The sequence below is a fragment of the Mesoplodon mirus genome (assembly GCF_964341445.2).
Source record: "Mesoplodon mirus genome assembly, chromosome: 15".
In the NCBI taxonomy this organism is placed as follows: Eukaryota; Metazoa; Chordata; class Mammalia; order Artiodactyla; family Ziphiidae; genus Mesoplodon; species Mesoplodon mirus.
The window spans coordinates 82,263,086-82,280,867 of NC_138991.1; the positions used below are offsets into that span (position 1 = coordinate 82,263,086).

Sequence of the window (17,782 nt, forward strand, 5' to 3'; positions counted from 1 at the left end):
TGAAGGCAGTCAAGACGCTGAAGCCTCAGGAAAAACTTTTACCTCCTCCTAACTGCCTCAAGAAATTTAGATACCGGACAGAGAGACGCTACCAGAGACATGTTTTTATCTGAAGAGCCATCTGTGTGGTAGGGCTGACATCTGATCCTCAAGCATCTCCTCGTCTCATCGTCCTGTGAGTCCCACCGGCTCCATTTGAAGCCCCAGGCCCCCATTCCTTAGATCAGGGCGGCTTATAAGCTTCAACTACCTGACTGCCTTTGTGTCGCATCTTTGTGGGGCTCTTAAATGTATACAGTTAAATTTATTTTTCTCCTGTTAACCTGTCCTATGGCAATTTAATTATTAGACCAGCCAAAGAACTTAGAAGGGTACAAGGAAAAATTTCTTGCCCCTACAGTTGTAACTGAGCCTCAAGCAACAGCGTCTCAGAAACACTGAACATGTTATTCATTACTGATATCATTCTGGATTCCATGCCGGCTCCCTGCTGCTCCAGCCCCAAGGCCAAAGCGACTCTAGGATGATGCCTTGATGCCTTGACCACTCCCAGGAGAGTTCCTCTGTGTTTGCTCCAAGGGCCCAGAGGTCTCCTGGTGTTTCTGCCACCATCTCCATAGGTCATCGGTCACTGGGCCACCTTCAGGCACACAGGGTGCAGGTAAGAGAATAGCCTTCCCCTCCACTCCCAGGGCCATGTTCAGGCCCAGACCTGCATGGTCCTGGGCTGGAGGGTCTGGTAGCCCACACAGTACCCAGCTGACCATGTCCTCTCAGTCCGGGGAGAAACAGAACCAATAATTAGGTTAACCCAACAATAGAGGAGGCTAAAAAATGATGCTCAAAACCCAGATGCACACACTGCATGAGGCCATTTGCAGAAAGTTCAAGAAGAGGCAAAGACCTAGTCCACAGAGACAGATGTGTGCATCACCCAGAGCCAGGGGCGTGCACAGGATTGACCACAGAGAGGCAGGAGGAAATGTTCTAGAGCTTGGTGGGGCGGGACTACTGGTGTATGCACGTGCTAAAATTCCTCAGTCTGGACACATAAAATGAGGCATTTATTGTATGGGCATCATACCTCATTCAAGTTGATTTTTAAAAATCAAGAAAGGTTTCCAAGCAGTGGACAGAAGACCAGAGCCAGACATGCACCTCCCTGAGGGGACAAGCAACTGCCCCTCCCCCACTGGCCAGGTAAGGGTCATCCTCACCCCTCCACCTGCATCCCCCACCCACAGTAGGGTGCATACGGCTGCCAGGGTGAGATTCCAGGTCATATCCCTTCCCTGCTTAAACACCAGCTGCTTTGCTTCCTGTCCCTAGAGCAGGCCAGCTGAGCCCCACCACAGGGCCTTTGCACTGGCCGTTCCCTCTGCCTGATGCTTTCTTCCCTTGTGTCTGCAGGACTTCCTGCCCTTTAGGTAGGTTTCAGCCTAAATGTGTGTCGTCTCAGAGGCATCCCTGACCAGGGTCCATTGGCACCCATCTCTATTTCACCCTTCACTTCGCTTCCAACAGAGCCCCTGGAGCTCCCTGATCTTAATTACTGATGACTGCCCTCCCCCCTACACCGCCTAACGCTGGGCTGGGCAATGCCACAGCCATGCTTGGAGATGAGGCCAGTCTGCACTGACGCCTGCTCTAAGGATAAAATGTACACACACAGAAGAGTGTAAGATATGTCATTCACAGTTGCTTGTATATGCTGAAATAATATTTTGGATATATTGGGTTAAACAAAAAGTATTGTTTTATACGCTTGTTTCTTTTTGCTCTTTTTAATGTGTCTCCTAGCTAATGTAGTTACACAAGGGTTCGCCTTATGTCTCCAGCAGGTAGGGGCTCTACCACCTGGAGTCCCTGGCCCCGGCTCCCCTGCCCGCGCTCCATCTACCGGCCCCAGACCCTCTGGCCAGGGAGAAGCCCCAGAAAGGTGTGCCAGCTGAATAAATAAATGAGTTGTGAGAAAGAGAACCCGATGAGCTTTTCCCAAATACAGGTTAATTCATTTATGTTTGGCAAAGAAGTTCCCCTAGGACGGGGCGCACACGAGGTCTTCCTTCGTCTGCCTCGGAAGCTGCAGCCTTGTGCGCTGGGGACTCCTAGACGCGGACAGCCGAGGGGGGGCCGAGAGACGCCCCTTCCCCCTTTCAGACCAGGAGACAAGAGCTCGGGGTTACAAGCATCGCCGGCCTCCAGGAGGTGACACCTTCTGCGAGACCGGGGTGAGTCGGGCTGAGGAGCGCGGGGGTGGGAAATCAGGACTAGGAGAAGAGGGCCGGGAATGGGAAGGAGTGAGCCGGGACTGGGAAGGAGTGAGCCGGGTCTGGTGGGTAGAGAAGCGAGAGGAGGGGCGGGACTAGGGCGGAGGACAGGGGCGGGCGAGGGGAGGGGCGGAAGAGGAGGAGCCAGGCGGGCGGGGGCGGGGCGATCTGGGATAAAGACTCGGTGGCTGGCCAGGCTGTGCTCGTGTCGCCGGATCGCTCTTCGGCTGCAGCTCGGTCCGCCTCCGAGAGATCATGGCCGGATCCCCGCGCACCGCGCTGCTTCTGCTGACCGTCCTGGCCCTCGCCCTGGCCCTGGCCGTGAGCCCTGCGGCCGGGCAGAGCCCCAGAAAGAAAAGCCTGGTGGGCGGCCTGACGGAGGCGGACGTCAACGAGAAGGGCGTACAGGAGGCGCTGTCCTTTGCCATCAGAGAGTACAACAAGCTAAGCAACGACGCCTATCAGAGCCGCGCGGTGCGCGTAGTGCGCGCCTTCAAGCAGGTGCGTCCCGTCTGGGAGGGGGCGCGGGGCCCGGGGTGCAGGGGCCGGGGGCACCAGGCCAAGCTACAAGGCAGGGGCGCCGGGGCCGGGCGGCCCTGAATGCGGGAGGCCGGCCCCCGAGGGGGCGTGGCCTTCGCGGTCACCAGCCCCGCCCCCCCAACCCCCCCAGCTCTCGGGAGGGCAGCCCCCAGCCCCTTGAGGCCCCGGGGATCGCAAAGGACGCAGACGGACTTCTCACCCCGGCGCAGCCCCCGGCCTTTCCGGCGCCCGCAGCCCTTCGTGGGACCGGCCGGCCCTCTCGGTCGGCGCTGGGGGCAGGGCCCAGCCTCCTGGGTCCCGGGGGCTTGGCGCGAGATGTCAACTAAATGACCGCAGGCGAGGTAAAAACAGACCCACACCTGTCTGCCCTCCTGGCTCTGCCACTGAATGCCCTTAAGCACTTTTTCCCTTTAACTTTTTATTTTGACATAATTTCAGACTTACAGAGCAGTAGCAAAAATAGCATGTAGAATCACTGTAGATTCTTCACCCAGATTCTTCAAACGTTAAAAAGTTGCCATAGTTGCTTGATCCACCTCATCCCCACGTACACGTGTGTAGGGATGTATATATGCATTTATTTTTCTGAACCCTTTGAAGGTAAACACTTTTGTGTATAGTTCCTAAAAACAAGGGCATTTTCTTCCATAACCACAATACAGTTTTGAAAATCAGGACTCTTTAATACACAGGCCTTATTCAGATGGCACTGATCATCCCACTGTGTCCTTTATAGCCAAGGACCCTCCCAGGCCACACGATGCAGCCACTGTCCTGCAGCCCCTTTTACTCTGGAGCAGCCCCTGGACTGTCTCATGACCTTGGCGTTGTTTCTGAAGCGTCCAGCCAGTTGTGGCTCAGACTGTCAGTGGGTTTGGGCTGGCCTGATGTTTCCTCGAGATGAGCGAGCCTCGGTTCACACCGAAGAGGCATGCTCTCCTCTGAGCCTCCTGCCCGCAGATGCCACTAAACGTACCTGGCCACCATGTTGTCGTGTAGTGGCATTGGGGACAGACACTCTGAACATCCTCCAGAGCACCCGGAGGTTATCAGCAAGCAGACAAGTCCGTGAGTTGGCCCGTGGTGTCCAGTGTGTCCCAGATCAGGGGGTCTGGCATAAGAATACAAAGCTTCCTGGACCGTCGCTTCCGCCTGCAGGTCACATCCATGGGAGCAGCCTCTGGGCTGTGACATCTCACTCCCACCCTGAGATGGACACACGGTCGCTGACAGCCTGACCTCTGCCTCTGCCAGCCTGCCTGGGGTTCTGGCCAGATAAGGAACCCATTGTCAGAGTTGAGAAGAGGGCAGGAGGGAGAGTTAGGACGGGTTACAGGGCCTTGCGCTGGTCCTTGAAGGAAGGCTAGAATTTAGACCATCCGGCCTGCATCCCATTGGAGAGCAGGACGCAGCCACACAGCACCGAGAGTGTGGTCCTGCATGCCAGCCATAGGGCTCCCTGCCACCTTCTCTTGAAACTTCAGAAGATGGGTCAAGACCAGACCCATTTCTCCTCCTGCAGCAGTGGGCTGGTGCTGTCCCCTCTGGATAGGACCTGCTCTCTCCATTCACCAGGTCCCGTCCAGCCTGCTCCTCTCCAGTGTGACACTAGCTCACTGGCCACATGGGGAAGCTGACAGCAGAGGGATCATGGGTCTACCAGGTGGGGTCTGGAGCCTGGTCCCTGGCCCCTCATTCCATGTTTCTCTAGGTTCTAACGAAGCATGTCTGGGATGCCTGTGTAAAGCCAGAGTTCACTTCTATTCTGTAATCTCAAGTGTAAAAGGCATGCAATATATGACACACTTGAGAAATATTCCCGTCAAAAATCACACCTAAGAGGAAGGCATTCCAGGCAGTCTTTTATTGGCCTAAACGTCCACGAACGTGAAGCTCTCATTTTCTTCTGTTCCGGGAGGGAATAAATAAACCTGGGCTACATGCAGGGAATGGGATGCTGTGGGCTCCACCCTGGGGACTGGAGTTCAGCGTAAGTGTAATCACCAGGCAACAGCTTTCCTGCGGATGCAGTGTGGACTCTGACACAGGGCCACCACCTTGTGCTCAGTCCCCTCCCTGGCTCTGGGCACTGGCCAGTTGCTTGCCTGTACCCTGGCTGGCTCCTCGGAGCTGTGCCTTCTGTTCCTGGACCCAGTTAGAGTGTTGGTCCCTGGCTTCCCCCTCTGTGTCCCTGTGGGAGATGCCTTGTTGGAGCAGCTGGTAAACAAGTTCCAGGGAGGGCCTGGGGCGCAGCGGCCGTCAGGAGGTGGCTGTGCTTCCTGGGTGTGGCTCTGGCAGCCTGTGAACGTGGGGGGCGGTGGGAAGAAGGTAACCACATGTGTGCAGCCGGCAGGTGTCATAAGCGTGTGTGCTCTCTGTGTGTCCAGGTTGTGTCCGGGATGAACTACTTCTTGGACGTGGAGATTGGCCGAACCACGTGTACAAAGCCCCAGGCCAACGTGGACAACTGTCCCTTCAATGACCAGCCAAACCTGAAAATGGTACGTGCCTGATGGGAGCAGGAGTTGGGGGTGCCCATGGGGGCGCATCGCGGGTGCCTGCCGGGGCTGTGAGGGGAAGGGTATGTGTGTGCACATGACTGCTCTGGATTTATGGGGTTTTATCCGGGGAATTGGGGCACCGTCTGCTTTGGGGATTGTTGCCTGCGGGATGGAGGACCCAGCTGCGGGTGTTTGCTGGGAAGGGAGAAAGGGCCCTTTAATCCCAGCCTCGTGCCCGCATCCCCGGGCAGATTAGAGGGAATTGGAGGCCTGTAACCGGCCCACCATGCCACCTGCTCACCAAAGGCCAGACTCTCCCAGGGACTTGGCTGGTTCTCAGGGGTCTCGGCCTCAGGGAGGGCTGCACTCCTTTGTCACCCCTCCCGGGCCTCACCTCTGCAGGGGGTTAACTGGACCTGGGTCCCAGCCCCTGGGTCCTCCCCTCTGGTCCTGTCTCAGTGCCAGCCCGCTGGGGGTGGGGGCTGGGGCCAGTGCACTTTCCTCTTTAACTGTAACCCTGACCAACCATCCCTCTCTTCCCTTTCGCAGCAAAAGCTGTGCTCCTTCCAGGTTTACGTCGTCCCCTGGAGGAACAGCATGACCCTGGTGAATATGAGCTGCCAGAATGAATAGGGGACTGGGCATCAGGGAGGCCGCTGACTGCCTCTCACTCACGCCCCCCCAGAGCTCTCACACCTCCCTCCGATGGGTGACCCGCCTGGTGGATGTGCCCTCCGTGTGCCGTCCCAGCAGACACACAGAGAAGGCTCTTTGGGCATTTTTTGAACTGCTAAGGGGCTCTAACTCATTTCTTTCTTCTAATTGCTTTCCAAGTGAACCAAATGCCCTTGCTCTGCTATTTTACTCAATAAAAAAGTAACAGCAGCTACTCCTTGAGTTGCTCACTGTCTCGGGCGGTGCAGCGGGAAGGATCTAGGCAGTTACTTTTTGGAGGCACCCCGTCTCGCTGGCTCTGAGGGCAGGCAGTGGGGAGGGGCGGGGAGCGGGCATGGCAGGGGAGCTGGGCCTTCAGCTCTGGTACTCCTGATAATCGGACACGGGAGAGGAGGGGGGACCTAAGCTGCTGACCCCAGAGACTCAGCTGCTGTGTTTGCAAATGAGTCAGACTGTGTGCTGGGGCTGGACAGGAGGCTGGGGAGGTGATGGAGCCCGGGACCTGGGTCACCCTCCAAGGAGCTGCACGTGTGCTGAGCTGATCAGACTCCTGGGATGACTCTCACTGGTCACGTTCCCTAGAAGCAAAATAATGATATAATGTCTACCTCTTTCCACAAACAACTTTGGGTACCTACGAAGAAATAAAGACCAAAAGTATGTGTAACTGATGGAGCGGGGGAATACTGATCAGAATCAAGGTCAAACAAGGTCGAAATTGGAAATTCAATAGAATGAGAGCAGGTCTTCTCTGATACATTTCCGGAGCCGTGGAATCTACAAGGATTTTACCGATTTACACCCCTCCTACTCTTCTCTGGGCTCCTAGATAAAACGGGTCTTAGTGCAGAACTCCACGTAAGGGGTGTAGAACTTAAGACACATAGTGGGCCTTCTTCTTTTCCTAAGGACTGTATAATTAATAGGCAATGTCACTTCTTAGTGTCACCATCGTTCTGCAGCAGAGTGGATATTTAGTGCCCCAAGCTGGGAACAACCCCGCTCCCTGCACTGTCCTCACGTTGACCATCCACTCCTGAGGGTGACGCTTCCTCTGTTCCCAGATGCCCACCACGCTCAGGTCAGCGTTGCCCAGCCCTCCTGTTGTATTGCAGTGACCACAGAAGGCGACGTGACAAAGGGAACTCACCCAGATGACTCCAAGGCTGGCACCCCACGTGCCACAGCTGCACCTGCAAAGCTAGAACCGGGACGCCAGGAAGAGGGTGGGACCGTCCCCTTCCACCTGCGGCCCCCTGACTCACTGGGCCCCGAGGGCTTCCCCCCCACCGCCCCCCATCTCTGTCTTCACCGAGCACACAGCAGAGCCTTCTCACCCCAGACTCGACTTAACAGAAGGGCTTTGGGATTCAAGGAGTGAGGTGCTGTCTGCAGGCCTGGCACTGGCCAGGTTTGGACCTGGGGCTGGGCCCTGCAAGGGGTCCTGGGACTTGTGGACACAGAAGTGGTGGCCCGGGGCAAAGGCCTCCCTGCACAGACTCTCCTCCTGGGTGGAAAATCTTGGCTTTCCACAAGCAGCCAGCAGCTAGGCTGATTTCCCATAAAGTCGTCCCTTTGTGATGCTTCCAGTGCCCTGTTCCTCGTGGAAGTCTGGGCAGCTGCGTCGGGGTGTGCTTTGCTCGGCTCACCTGCTTCTCCCACCCCCCAGCCCTCCCCGCTTCTGCAGCCCACACTGCAGGGTTCAGGTCGGTGCCACCCCAGGTGGGACAGGGGGTGGGACAGTGTGACTGGGAGGCCTCACTGACCAGGAGGTCACCCAGACCGGTGTGTCTAGGTAGGAAGCACAGCCCCTGAAACTTTCATCTGCACCGTTGTACTTTTATTGCTTGTTTATTTTAAACGTAAATATAAGTGTGGTTCGAAAGCAGAATTCAACTGAGTGAACTTGAAGGTCTTGGCTTTATCCAATGGCTCATGAATATGGCAGCATCTCATAGAGGGACCTGAAGGGCCTGCAGAGGAGCCCTAGAGCGTGGAAGTTGCTATAGAAAGGAGGGTGGGTGAGGAAGTCAGCCAAAGCAAAGGGTTATTTGGGGCCTAGACATCTTTGGGAGGCAGGGGAGCAGGACAGGCACGGGTTTCACTGTGCAGGCGGCCTCTTCTTCCCCTGGGGATGGGGAGGCCCCCCGTGACAGGTGACCTCATGGTGCTGAGCGGAAAATCCCATGCTGTTAAGATGACATTTCTGGGGAAGGTCAAGACTGCACTTAGGTGAGGTGTTAAATCTGGGTGTTGTATCCTGGGCTTTAGCACATGTGACGCCCCTGGGGGTCTGTGGGTTCTCTCTTTGTGTATAATTGAAGGGAAACTATTCATATAAATAGATTTAGCACAGGGCGTGGCTCTGGATGAACGCTCATTGATCTAACTACATCTTATAGTGGTTTAAAACGTTGACACTCCTTGCATTGAGAGGTGGGGTCCGTAAGCTGCCTCTTCACTCTAGGTGGGCTTGTGACTCCTTCAACCGAAAACTGCAGAAGTGGCCCTGTGACCTTCAAGCTGCAGAGAAAGCTTCCCTCCCTCAGCTCCCTCAGACACGTGCCCTGGGGGAAGCCATGTGGAGAGCCCCCCCGGGGTGCCCACCGGACAGCCCCAGAGGAGCTCCCGGCCAAAGCCGGCATCACCGGCCACCAGGTGAGTGGGCCACCATGGATGTCCAGCCCACCTGGACATCCAGCCCCGGCTGTCACCTGATTGCAGTCACGTGACAGCCCCAAGCAAGAGAAAATGGCTGTTGTACCGCACCTCCTAGTGTTCGAGGGATGTGTCACATGGCGGTGGGCCTGGGGCAGGTGCGTGTGGAGAGCACACAGGTACAGAAGGGGTGATGCCCAGGGAGGCTGGGTGAATGTCTCATTGGCCACGTGACCTCCAGCTTCCGCCGTGTTGAGCCTCAGGTGTCATTCTGGGGTGGAGGGAGGGGCGATAGAGCTCCTTCCTCGTGGGGTCGCGGGAATCCTGTGTGTTCATGTCTGTAAACACCTAGAACAGCGCACAACACATGAAGCCACTGAAGTTTGTCCCATAAATGCATCTCATGTCTCCAGTCAGAATGTCAACAGACTCGAGTTTTAGGTGGTGTCTTACAAGAGTCTAATGTCATTTTTTCAAATGAGGTGATTAGCCTTTTTTTTTTCCAGTGAATTTTTTAAGAACTGCTTCAAAAGATGAGGCTTTTCGTTCCCACAGCATAGGGGGCCACTTTCTGTATCTCAGTGCTAAATCTAGCTAGGTTCATTTTTCTGTGCCAACTACTCCATTTTAATTCAATGTTTTCATATCCACTGGGTAAGAGCCATCCTCTTTATTCTTTTCTAAATTTTATTTCCAAATATGTTGTATTTATTTATTTCTAAATATGTTGTATTTATTTTTTTTAATTTTCAAACATGTTCTGATCCTCTCTCGTGACTCTGGGAAGCGGCCACAGCTCCCCGTCAGCCCCGTGAACACGGGGGTGAACAACCGACACGCTTACAACCATTCTGGACCCAGACAACCACTCTGTTTTTCACTTTCAGTACCGTATTCAATAAATTACATGAGAGCCAACACTTCATTATAAAATAGGCTTTGTGTTAGATGGTTTTGCCCAACTGCAGGCTAATGTAAGTATTCTGAGCACATTTAAGGTGGGTCAGACTAAACTCCAATGTTTGGTAGGTTAGGCATATTAGATGCAGTTTTGACTTATGATATTTCAACTTACGATGAGTTTATCAGGCTGTAAGCCCACTGTAAGTTGAGAAGATCTGTATCCCCATTTTGTGGATCATTTCTTGACTTATTTTATTCTAGCTGGTTTGGATCATGGAGACTCTGGCTCAGGCACGCTCTCCAAACCATGGGCATTGTTTTGTTTCTAATAATAATTATTGTCTCCCTAATTCACTGTGTTCTCTTGGAAGTTTTAAATGCATGTGGGCAGCCATTGACCAGGCGATAGTTGGTCTCTTGCGGACTAAAAGACGAAAGAGAACAGGAGACACAACCGGCTCCAAGAATACGAGCTTGACATCCTCTCCTGTGAACACCACGCTGAGATGAGACCCAAGGAGGCAATGGTAACTGAGTCACACTAAGGCCAGTGCTTTTTTTTTTTTTTTTTTTTTTTGTGGTACGCGGGCCTCTCACTGCTGTGGCCTCTCCCGCCGCGGAGCACAGGCTCCGGACGCGCAGGCTCAGCGGCCATGGCTCACGGGCCCAGCCGCTCCGCGGCATGTAGGATCTTCCCGGACCAGGGCACGAACCCGTGTCCCCTGCATCGGCAGGCCAGTGGTTTTTATCAAACCTCTGGAGTGGCCAAGAGGATGACCGGTGGGGGGTGGACTGTGGAAATAAATATCTAGGCCCAAGATGGGGCTGCTCCTGCTGAAGATGCCACATCAGCAAACTGAACTTCAAGGTTCTTGTAAATGCTTCACTTGACCAGAAATGCAGAATATCCAGTCAGCCAATCCGCAAAAGCCAAGCCAACTCTGGCTCCACGTTTATTTCCTTGTTCCTTGATCTTTCTAAACAAGATCAGATATGCAACCCCCGCCAATCATGCCCTGTCTCCACGTTGCTGCTTCCGACGCTCTATAAACTCGTTCTTGACCAAAATCCCTTGAGAAGAATGTGCCACTGTACTCCCCCAACCCATGGATTATTTTCCCTTGAATAAAGGGCATCAAACTTGTTCCTAAATTGTTTTAATTTTGTCATTTGACAATCTTGTCAAGAAATAGGAAAGACAACCCACAGAATGGAAGAAAACATTTGGAAATCATATATCTGATATGGAACATGTATCCAGAATTCATAAAGAACTCTTACAACTCAATAAGAAGACAACTAATCCATTTTTAAATAAACCCCAATTTTAAAAGTTAAAAAATAACACAATGAAATTTTTAAAAAAACAACTCAATTTAAAGATCCCAAAGGATCTGAACAGACATGTCTCCAAAGAAGACATGCAAATGGCCAATAAGCACATGAAAAATGCTCATTGTTAGCCACTAGGGAAACGCAAATCAAAATCAAACTGAGAGACCACTTCATACCCACTACATGGTTATAAGAAGAAAGACAATAACAAATTAGAATCCTCATATATTGCTGGTGGGGATTAAAATGGTGCAACTGCAAAAGGTTAAATGTAGAGTTACCATGTCACCTAGCAATTCTACTCCTCTGTTGATACTGATATAAATGAAAACGTGACCATAAAAAACGTATACATGAATTCTTATAGCAGCATTATTCATAGTTTCAAAAAATAGAAAAAAAACCCAAATGTCTGTCAACTGATGAACGAGTAAACAAAATGTAATATATCTACACAACAGAATATGTTGGGCAATAAAAAGGATGTACTGATCCATGCTGCCACAAGGATGAACCCTGAAAACATTATGCTATTTGAAAAAACTCAGCAACAAAAAGACCACATACTGTATAATTCTGTTTATGTTAAATGGCCAAAAGAGGCAGATTTATGGAGACAGAATGTAGACTAGTGGTTGCCCAGGGCTGGGGGCGGCAGAGGGGTGGGAAGTGACTGTTACAGGTAGGGGGTGGCTTTGGGGGATAATGAAAATGTTCTAAAATTAGATTGTGGAGATGGTTGCACAATTCTGTGAATACACTAAGAACCACTAAACTGTACACATTAACTGGTGGAATTGTGTGGTTTGTGAATTATATCTGAATAAAGTTGTTTTTAAAACATTCATCCCAAAGCTACAATTGACCCAAACCAAATGTTTTCTGCCTGTTCTCTTTCCCATCCCAAATAATTTCCGGCCACATTTCTAAGCCTCAACAAAATTAAATGAGTACAATCAAACAACTGTACTCTAATGACAAGCCAACATAGACATTTCCAGCCCACCTGACCCCTATTATCTCATTCCCAGGAAAAATCAAATTCACGATTAACTCCTCTTGTAAGATGAAGTCTTAAGAAATTAGAGTCCAAAGGATTAAAAACCCCAAATAGAATGCCCTTATTCTTGTGTGAGTTAAAGATCCAAAGTCTTAAAGTTCACCAAGGATCCTCCCCAAATTTTTATTTGGCTCAGGCTCAGCCAGAATCTCAGCCATTGAGGCTCCTGGTCTTGGTGCCTGGGTGAAGTCCAATTTCCTGCAGCAGCTAGAGCCCATTTCTCACTCTGATTGGGTGTAAGGGTTTTAAAGCAGCAATTCCCAAAATGTGGTCCTTGGACCAGTAGCAGTAGCAACGTCAGCCGGGAATCTGTCAGGAATAAACATTCCTGGGCTCCAGCCCAGCCCTGCTGAATCAGAGTCTGGGGTGGAGCCCAATAATCCATGTTGAGAAACTGTGGCGGGGCTTCCCTGGTGGCGCAGTGGTTGAGAGTCCGCCTGCCGATGCAGGGGACACGGGTTCGTGCCCCGGTCCGGGAAGATCCCACATGCTGTGGAGCGGCTGGGCCCGTGAGCCATGGCCGCTGAGCCTGCGCGTCCGGAGCCTGTGCTCCGCAATGGGAGAGGCCACAACAGTGAGAGGCCCGCATACTGCAAAAAAAAAAAAAAAGAAACTGTGGCAGGCAGCCCCCTGGCTGGTCCCCCTGATCTCCATCTCCTGGGATTCATGCCCTTGTGTAATCCCTTTCCCCTGAGTATGGGCTGGACTCGGTGACTAGTCTTTTTTTTTTTACATCTTTATTGGAGTATAATTGCTTAACAATGGTGTGTTAGTTTCTGCTTTATAAAAAAATGAATCAGTTATACATATACATATGTTTCCATATCCCCTCCCTCTTGCGTCTCCCTCCCACCCTCCCTATCGGTGAATAGTTTTTAATGAAAGGACCACAGCAGAACTGATGAGGCATCACTGACCCACCTTTCCATAACATCTGTAGACTGTGACTTCCGCCTCGGGCACTCAATGGCTCACTGTGACCATAGGACACTCAGGCAGCCCCTGGAGAGACTCACAGACGCGGAACCAAGACATGCCAGCAGCCACATGGAGGGGCTTGGAATCAGCCCCCACCAACCAAAGCTGTCAAGCCTCCATCTGAGACGCATCTATGCTGACGGCCTGATGTAACCTCATGGTACCTTGGGCTGGAGCCACCCAGTTTGGCTGCACCTGGATCCCTGGGGCACAGAAACTGTGAGACAGTCAATGCTCACTGTTTGAAGTTGCTAATTTGTTGCACAGCAATGGGTAACTAACTCACCAGCCCTGAGGGGATTCTGAAGCAGGCTGAAGTTGAGAACCAGTGCTTCACTGAAGGAATGGTCAGAGACCAACTGAATCAGGTTTCCCACTCCTCCCCTTGCCCTTCAGCAAGGATCAGGAAAGTTTTTGATGGTCTTGTGCCCTTTCATTAAGGAGTCCTTTGGTTGCTTGTGGTTTTTTGTTTGGTTGGTTGCGTTTTTTTAGTGCCAGAATAAGTCAACACGGCTGTGAATTTAGTTTTTCCCGAAGCAATCTTGCAATCTCATGAGGTGCAAAGTCTGAGGAGGGATGTCGGGAAAGAGGGAGGGGCACAGAGACGGGGTAGGTGGGAAGCCGGAGGGCAAGGCAACCACCTTAGGATTTGCCTGCAAGGGAGTTGAGCTCTCTCCCGTGCTTATCTTAGACCATTTACACTGAAAGTCTAAAGTCAAGTGCCACAGGTCACTCCCCAAGTGAGCCCTGGCTATTGCTGGCATCGTCCCCCTGCCCCGTCCTCCTACCCACAACACTGTGGGGTCTCACAGCTTCTTTGCATGCCCAGGGATGCAAAAAGCTGAGAACCATTCTTCTCTTTTCTTTTTTCAAATTAATGTCAACACAGGAGCAACCCCTTCACGCTCCCAGCCACCGTCCAGGCCCCAGGAGCAGGTCACTGTGTCCCAGTTTTCCCAGGGCCTCCCTGTGGCTGGTCTGGTCACAGGTTTACATCACTGCCCTGAACTGGCCTTTATCAGGCTACCTGTCTGATCTCTGATGTGACAGGGGCAGCGGACACATGCAGGCATCGCCCCACCTCTGGTATCTGATGCTCGCGTTTCACTACTGCTAGAGGTCACCTTTTGACTTGAACCACTGTGTGTGGATGCTGGACAGGTAGATCCAAGTCTAATTATTTAGGCTGAGTTCACGTGGGTGGTGGGAGGCTTAAGAAAGTTGAGAACAGCTGACGGGCCTGAAAAAGTAAAGAAAGTGGAAGATGGTTGGAATCAGTTTTCTGTTCCCCCAAAGGGAATGTTATCTCTGCACTGACTCTCCTGTGTGATGTTTCCAAAGTAAGTGCCAGTGCTGGGCATCCGTGGTTGATCCCTGAACATCACGAATTAAAGAAGTGGAAATTTGGCCGAGTTGACGGAACTGCCGCAGGAGACCCAAAACCGACTCTGAATGGACTCGTTTCAAGGAAAAGCAGCTGGCGTCTCCACTGGGGTAGCCGTCTCTGCTGGGGTAGCCGTGAAGGCAAAAAAGACACACTTGTCAAATTGGCAGCGTCTAAAGAGACCGTTTTGAAAAGAGCAGCGGTAAACACTGCCCAGAGCTGTCAAAATGAAAAGTCTGCAGGTTTCCGCACAGCGTGAGAAAGTGGCCCGGGCCGGACAGCCCCAAAGGCCCAGGCAGAGGGAGGAAGAGAGGCGATTGGCTGGCGGACGATCGCGCGGATCCTCTGCCTGATTTCATCCCAGGATAGAACAAGAGCCCAGGGCTGCTGACTTGGGCGTGGAGCGGGGACGGTGGGGTTCCGTGAGCCCCAGTTCAGCGGGGCTGAGAGGTCACACAGCACAGCTGCCCACACCCCTCATGGGAACCTGACCCCAAGCCACGTGCAGGAAGAGGGGAGGGGCTGGGAAAGCTGAGTACCTCCTGTGGGGTCAGAACACAGGGACTGTACCCCCCGAGCTCCCCAACATGTGGAATCGGAAGCTGGGAGGGCGAGTTTGGCTGTCAGAGCCTTTCAAAGAGGCAACCATTCTACTCGATTCTCCAGGATGAGTTTTCTTGAGCTCTGATCCCAGTGTGAATCAGACCAAGGCCAAATAGCAACGCCCGCCCACGTCCGCCCCCGTACCTGCGTCCACCCCATCCCGGGGACCTGACAGGCAGTGATGGAGCCTGTAAAGCCCTCCTCTGCTGACCCTGTAACTGAGCAGCACCCCATGGGGCCTTCCCGGGCCGGGGTGTGGGGGGGACAGACCCCTCTCCCATATCCTCTGCTTTAGCTGCTCCCTGAAGTACCTAGATAATAGTATTTGATGCACATTTCCTGAGTTGTTTTGCAGATGTAACCCCCTGCCCCACAACAAATGGAAGATGTTCACTGCTTGATGACCAAGAGCACGTAGCCCCAGGCCTCCTGGAGCCTAAGGACAGACAAGGTGAACCCCTGTGACACCGCCCCGTTTCCTCACCATCAGCCAATCAGAGAACTGTGCACAAGCTGATCGCAGACCTGCAAGCCCCCTCCCTCACCTGGCTTTTAAAAGTGCTTTGCCGAAACCCTTCCGGGGAGCTCGAGGCTTTTTAGGGCACGAGCCACCTGGTCTCCTTGCCTGGCCCTGCAGTAAACCTTTCTCTGCTCCAAATTCCGACATTTCGGTTTGTTTGGCCTCACTGTGCGTAGGGCACACGAACGTGCGTTAACAACCCTACACCCCGTCGCACAGAACCCCAGTGCTCACTGCTGGTGACGAGGGTGGTCAGGACCATGCCTGGCTCCCGAGGGACGCTTGTCCCATGACCAGGGAGAAGCATGGGTGGCACAGAATTGCTTGTCAGCGCCTGGCTCTGCCAGGGTCTCTGCGGTGCCATCCACACATTACCTCGTTCATCTCATAACCGCCCTCCAAGCAGGTGCCGGTGATTCGAAATCTGTGGTCATGGAAACAGAAGCTGACTTGAATCCGAAATGTGTCCCCAGGGCTGCAAGTAGGAAGAGGTGTAAGTGAGGCCCCAGCTCAGAGGTGTCAGCCCCGAGGGCCTCCGTGGCCCTGCTTTGCCTCCCCCTGGTCCTGTGCATGGCCTCCACCTCCCCCTGCCGGCTGGACCAGTGGAGGAGGCCTCACATCCTTTGTGGTAACATTTATATTTTTCTTTTTCTTTTTGTCATTTTCAGATACTGTTGTAGCTCTTCTTTTTCAGTTTAAATTTGCTACAAGTCTAAATGGCATTCCTTAAGTAAACAAAACTCAAAGTCACATAATACCTGAGCTAAGCAGGGCGGGGTGGGGCTGGGCCCGTGCAGAGGGGCTGTCCTGGCCCTGCCTGCTCCAGCTGATCCTGATACCATCCAGGGCTCTTGGCCTTCCCCAATCAATAAATTGATCAGAGGCCAGGCAAGACATTCAGGCTGGCTTTGTTGGGGCCCCCGCTGCATCAGGGGAGAGTGAAGACAAACAGGTTCCCTTGCTTGCTCACTCCCTGAGTGGGGGGTGAGTTTGTTCCTTACATGGGGTGAGGGTAGGGGTGTGTCCAGGGGTCGGGCTGGAGGTGTGGCTTAGGTGGTCTGCCCACCCCTTAGGTGGTGGGGTGTGCAGGGGGCATGCGCAGTACCCTGCTTGTGCTCCAGGCTCTTCAAAAGTGGCAGTTGGGTTTTTTGGTCTCTTTTGTCCAGAATTTGCCCTAACTGCATACATGCAGTTATTTTTAGTCCCATACAGTTTCTTTGTATTTTGTTGCTGGAGGAGAGGTGTGTCCAGGTGCAAGCATCGCAGAACGGCAGCAAAGGGTCCCAGGTCCCAGCCTGTCTCAATTCCTTTGGCAGACGGTGGTCACACAGCTCCGTCCTGGGTTTCTCTCTGCCCATGTCTTACTCTGACCACGTGGGCCCTAGGCACATCCTTGTTTCCCAGCTCCTGGGGAGCCTGGGGGATCTTGGGCTATTTGGGTGGGGCCCCGAGGGGAGTGTCAAGCAGGAGGTGGCCTGGAAGCCAAGCATGCGATCCTGGGCAAGGAGGCACAGACAGGAGGGGCCGGTCAGTCTGGGCAGTGAGTTCAGGGCACCAGACCCCCCCGGAAGAACGGCTTCGAGCTGTGAGTTTGGGAGCGTTGTCCGGGAGGATCATCGTGTGTCCTGTGGAGTGATGACCGACTACTCACCCCAGCTCCCCAGAGAAGGGCTGGTAGTTGGTCCTGGCCATGGCCCACACTCTCCGATCCTTGAAAGGGATGCTTCCGGCACACAGAGCTGGGCTTCACGGAATCAGGCCCATTTCAGTGAGTACTTCTGGAGAACTCCCTGTGAGACGCCCAGGGGGTGCTTGGTGCCAGCAGCACGAACATGGGCATGACAGAAGCCCTGCCTCCCCCGGGAGACAGGCCAACCGGTGCCCATGATCCGGTCCAAGGAGACAGAGATCTTCCAATGGGAGTCAGGACAGCCTTAGAAAAGAGGTGACACTTGGCCTGGGCCCTGAGGGATGAGTAGGAATCTTGAGGGCAAAGGCAGCCCAATCCCAGGTAGAGGCCGGGCCAGGCAGAGGGGCCCCAGACGGGATTGCACACCTTCTGGGTTTCCTGGGCCCCGGCCCTGTCTGTACCCACGTCTCAGGGCCTCCCAGCCTGAGGCCCACATTCACCCTTCTTCCCTGGGCTCTTGTCTGGATGTGTCCGTAGCTCTCGGTCTGGGAAGGGAGACCACCAGACCACCAAGGACTCGGGGGCTCTGTACACATTTGTCAGGGCCAGCCGTGTCCATGTGCTGTGTCCTGGGCTGGCTGTGGCCACGCCGTCCTCTCCTGGGCTGCACTGAGAGTAGGGATGCTGTGCACAGGGGTCCACACCGTCCCTTGTATGAGAGTGTG

General features: G+C 53.3%; 1 protein-coding gene across 1 annotated transcript; it reads left to right on the top strand.

Moving 5' to 3' along the window:
* Positions 1–2,443: 2,443 nt before the first annotated feature.
* LOC309816811 (cystatin-C-like) lies at positions 2,444–6,200 on the top strand. Its single transcript, XM_082644584.1, has 3 exons — positions 2,444–2,771; positions 5,198–5,311; positions 5,861–6,200. Exons 1-3 carry the CDS (start codon positions 2,526–2,528, stop codon positions 5,942–5,944), a joined length of 444 nt encoding a protein of 147 aa, XP_082500710.1. The 5' UTR covers positions 2,444–2,525; the 3' UTR covers positions 5,945–6,200.
* The last annotated feature ends 11,582 nt before the right edge of the window (positions 6,201–17,782 follow it).

What these genes read in the sequence shown, in the direction of transcription:
- LOC309816811 (XM_082644584.1), top strand. Translation starts at nt 2,526, where the DNA reads ATGGCCGGATCCCCGCGCACCGCGCTGCTTCTGCTGACCGTCCTGGCC. An exon ending in TAGTGCGCGCCTTCAAGCAG is followed by an intron (nt 2,772 to 5,197) that starts GTGCGTCCCGTC and finishes CTGTGTGTCCAG; the next exon opens with GTTGTGTCCGGGATGAACTA. An exon ending in ACCAGCCAAACCTGAAAATG is followed by an intron (nt 5,312 to 5,860) that starts GTACGTGCCTGA and finishes TCCCTTTCGCAG; the next exon opens with CAAAAGCTGTGCTCCTTCCA.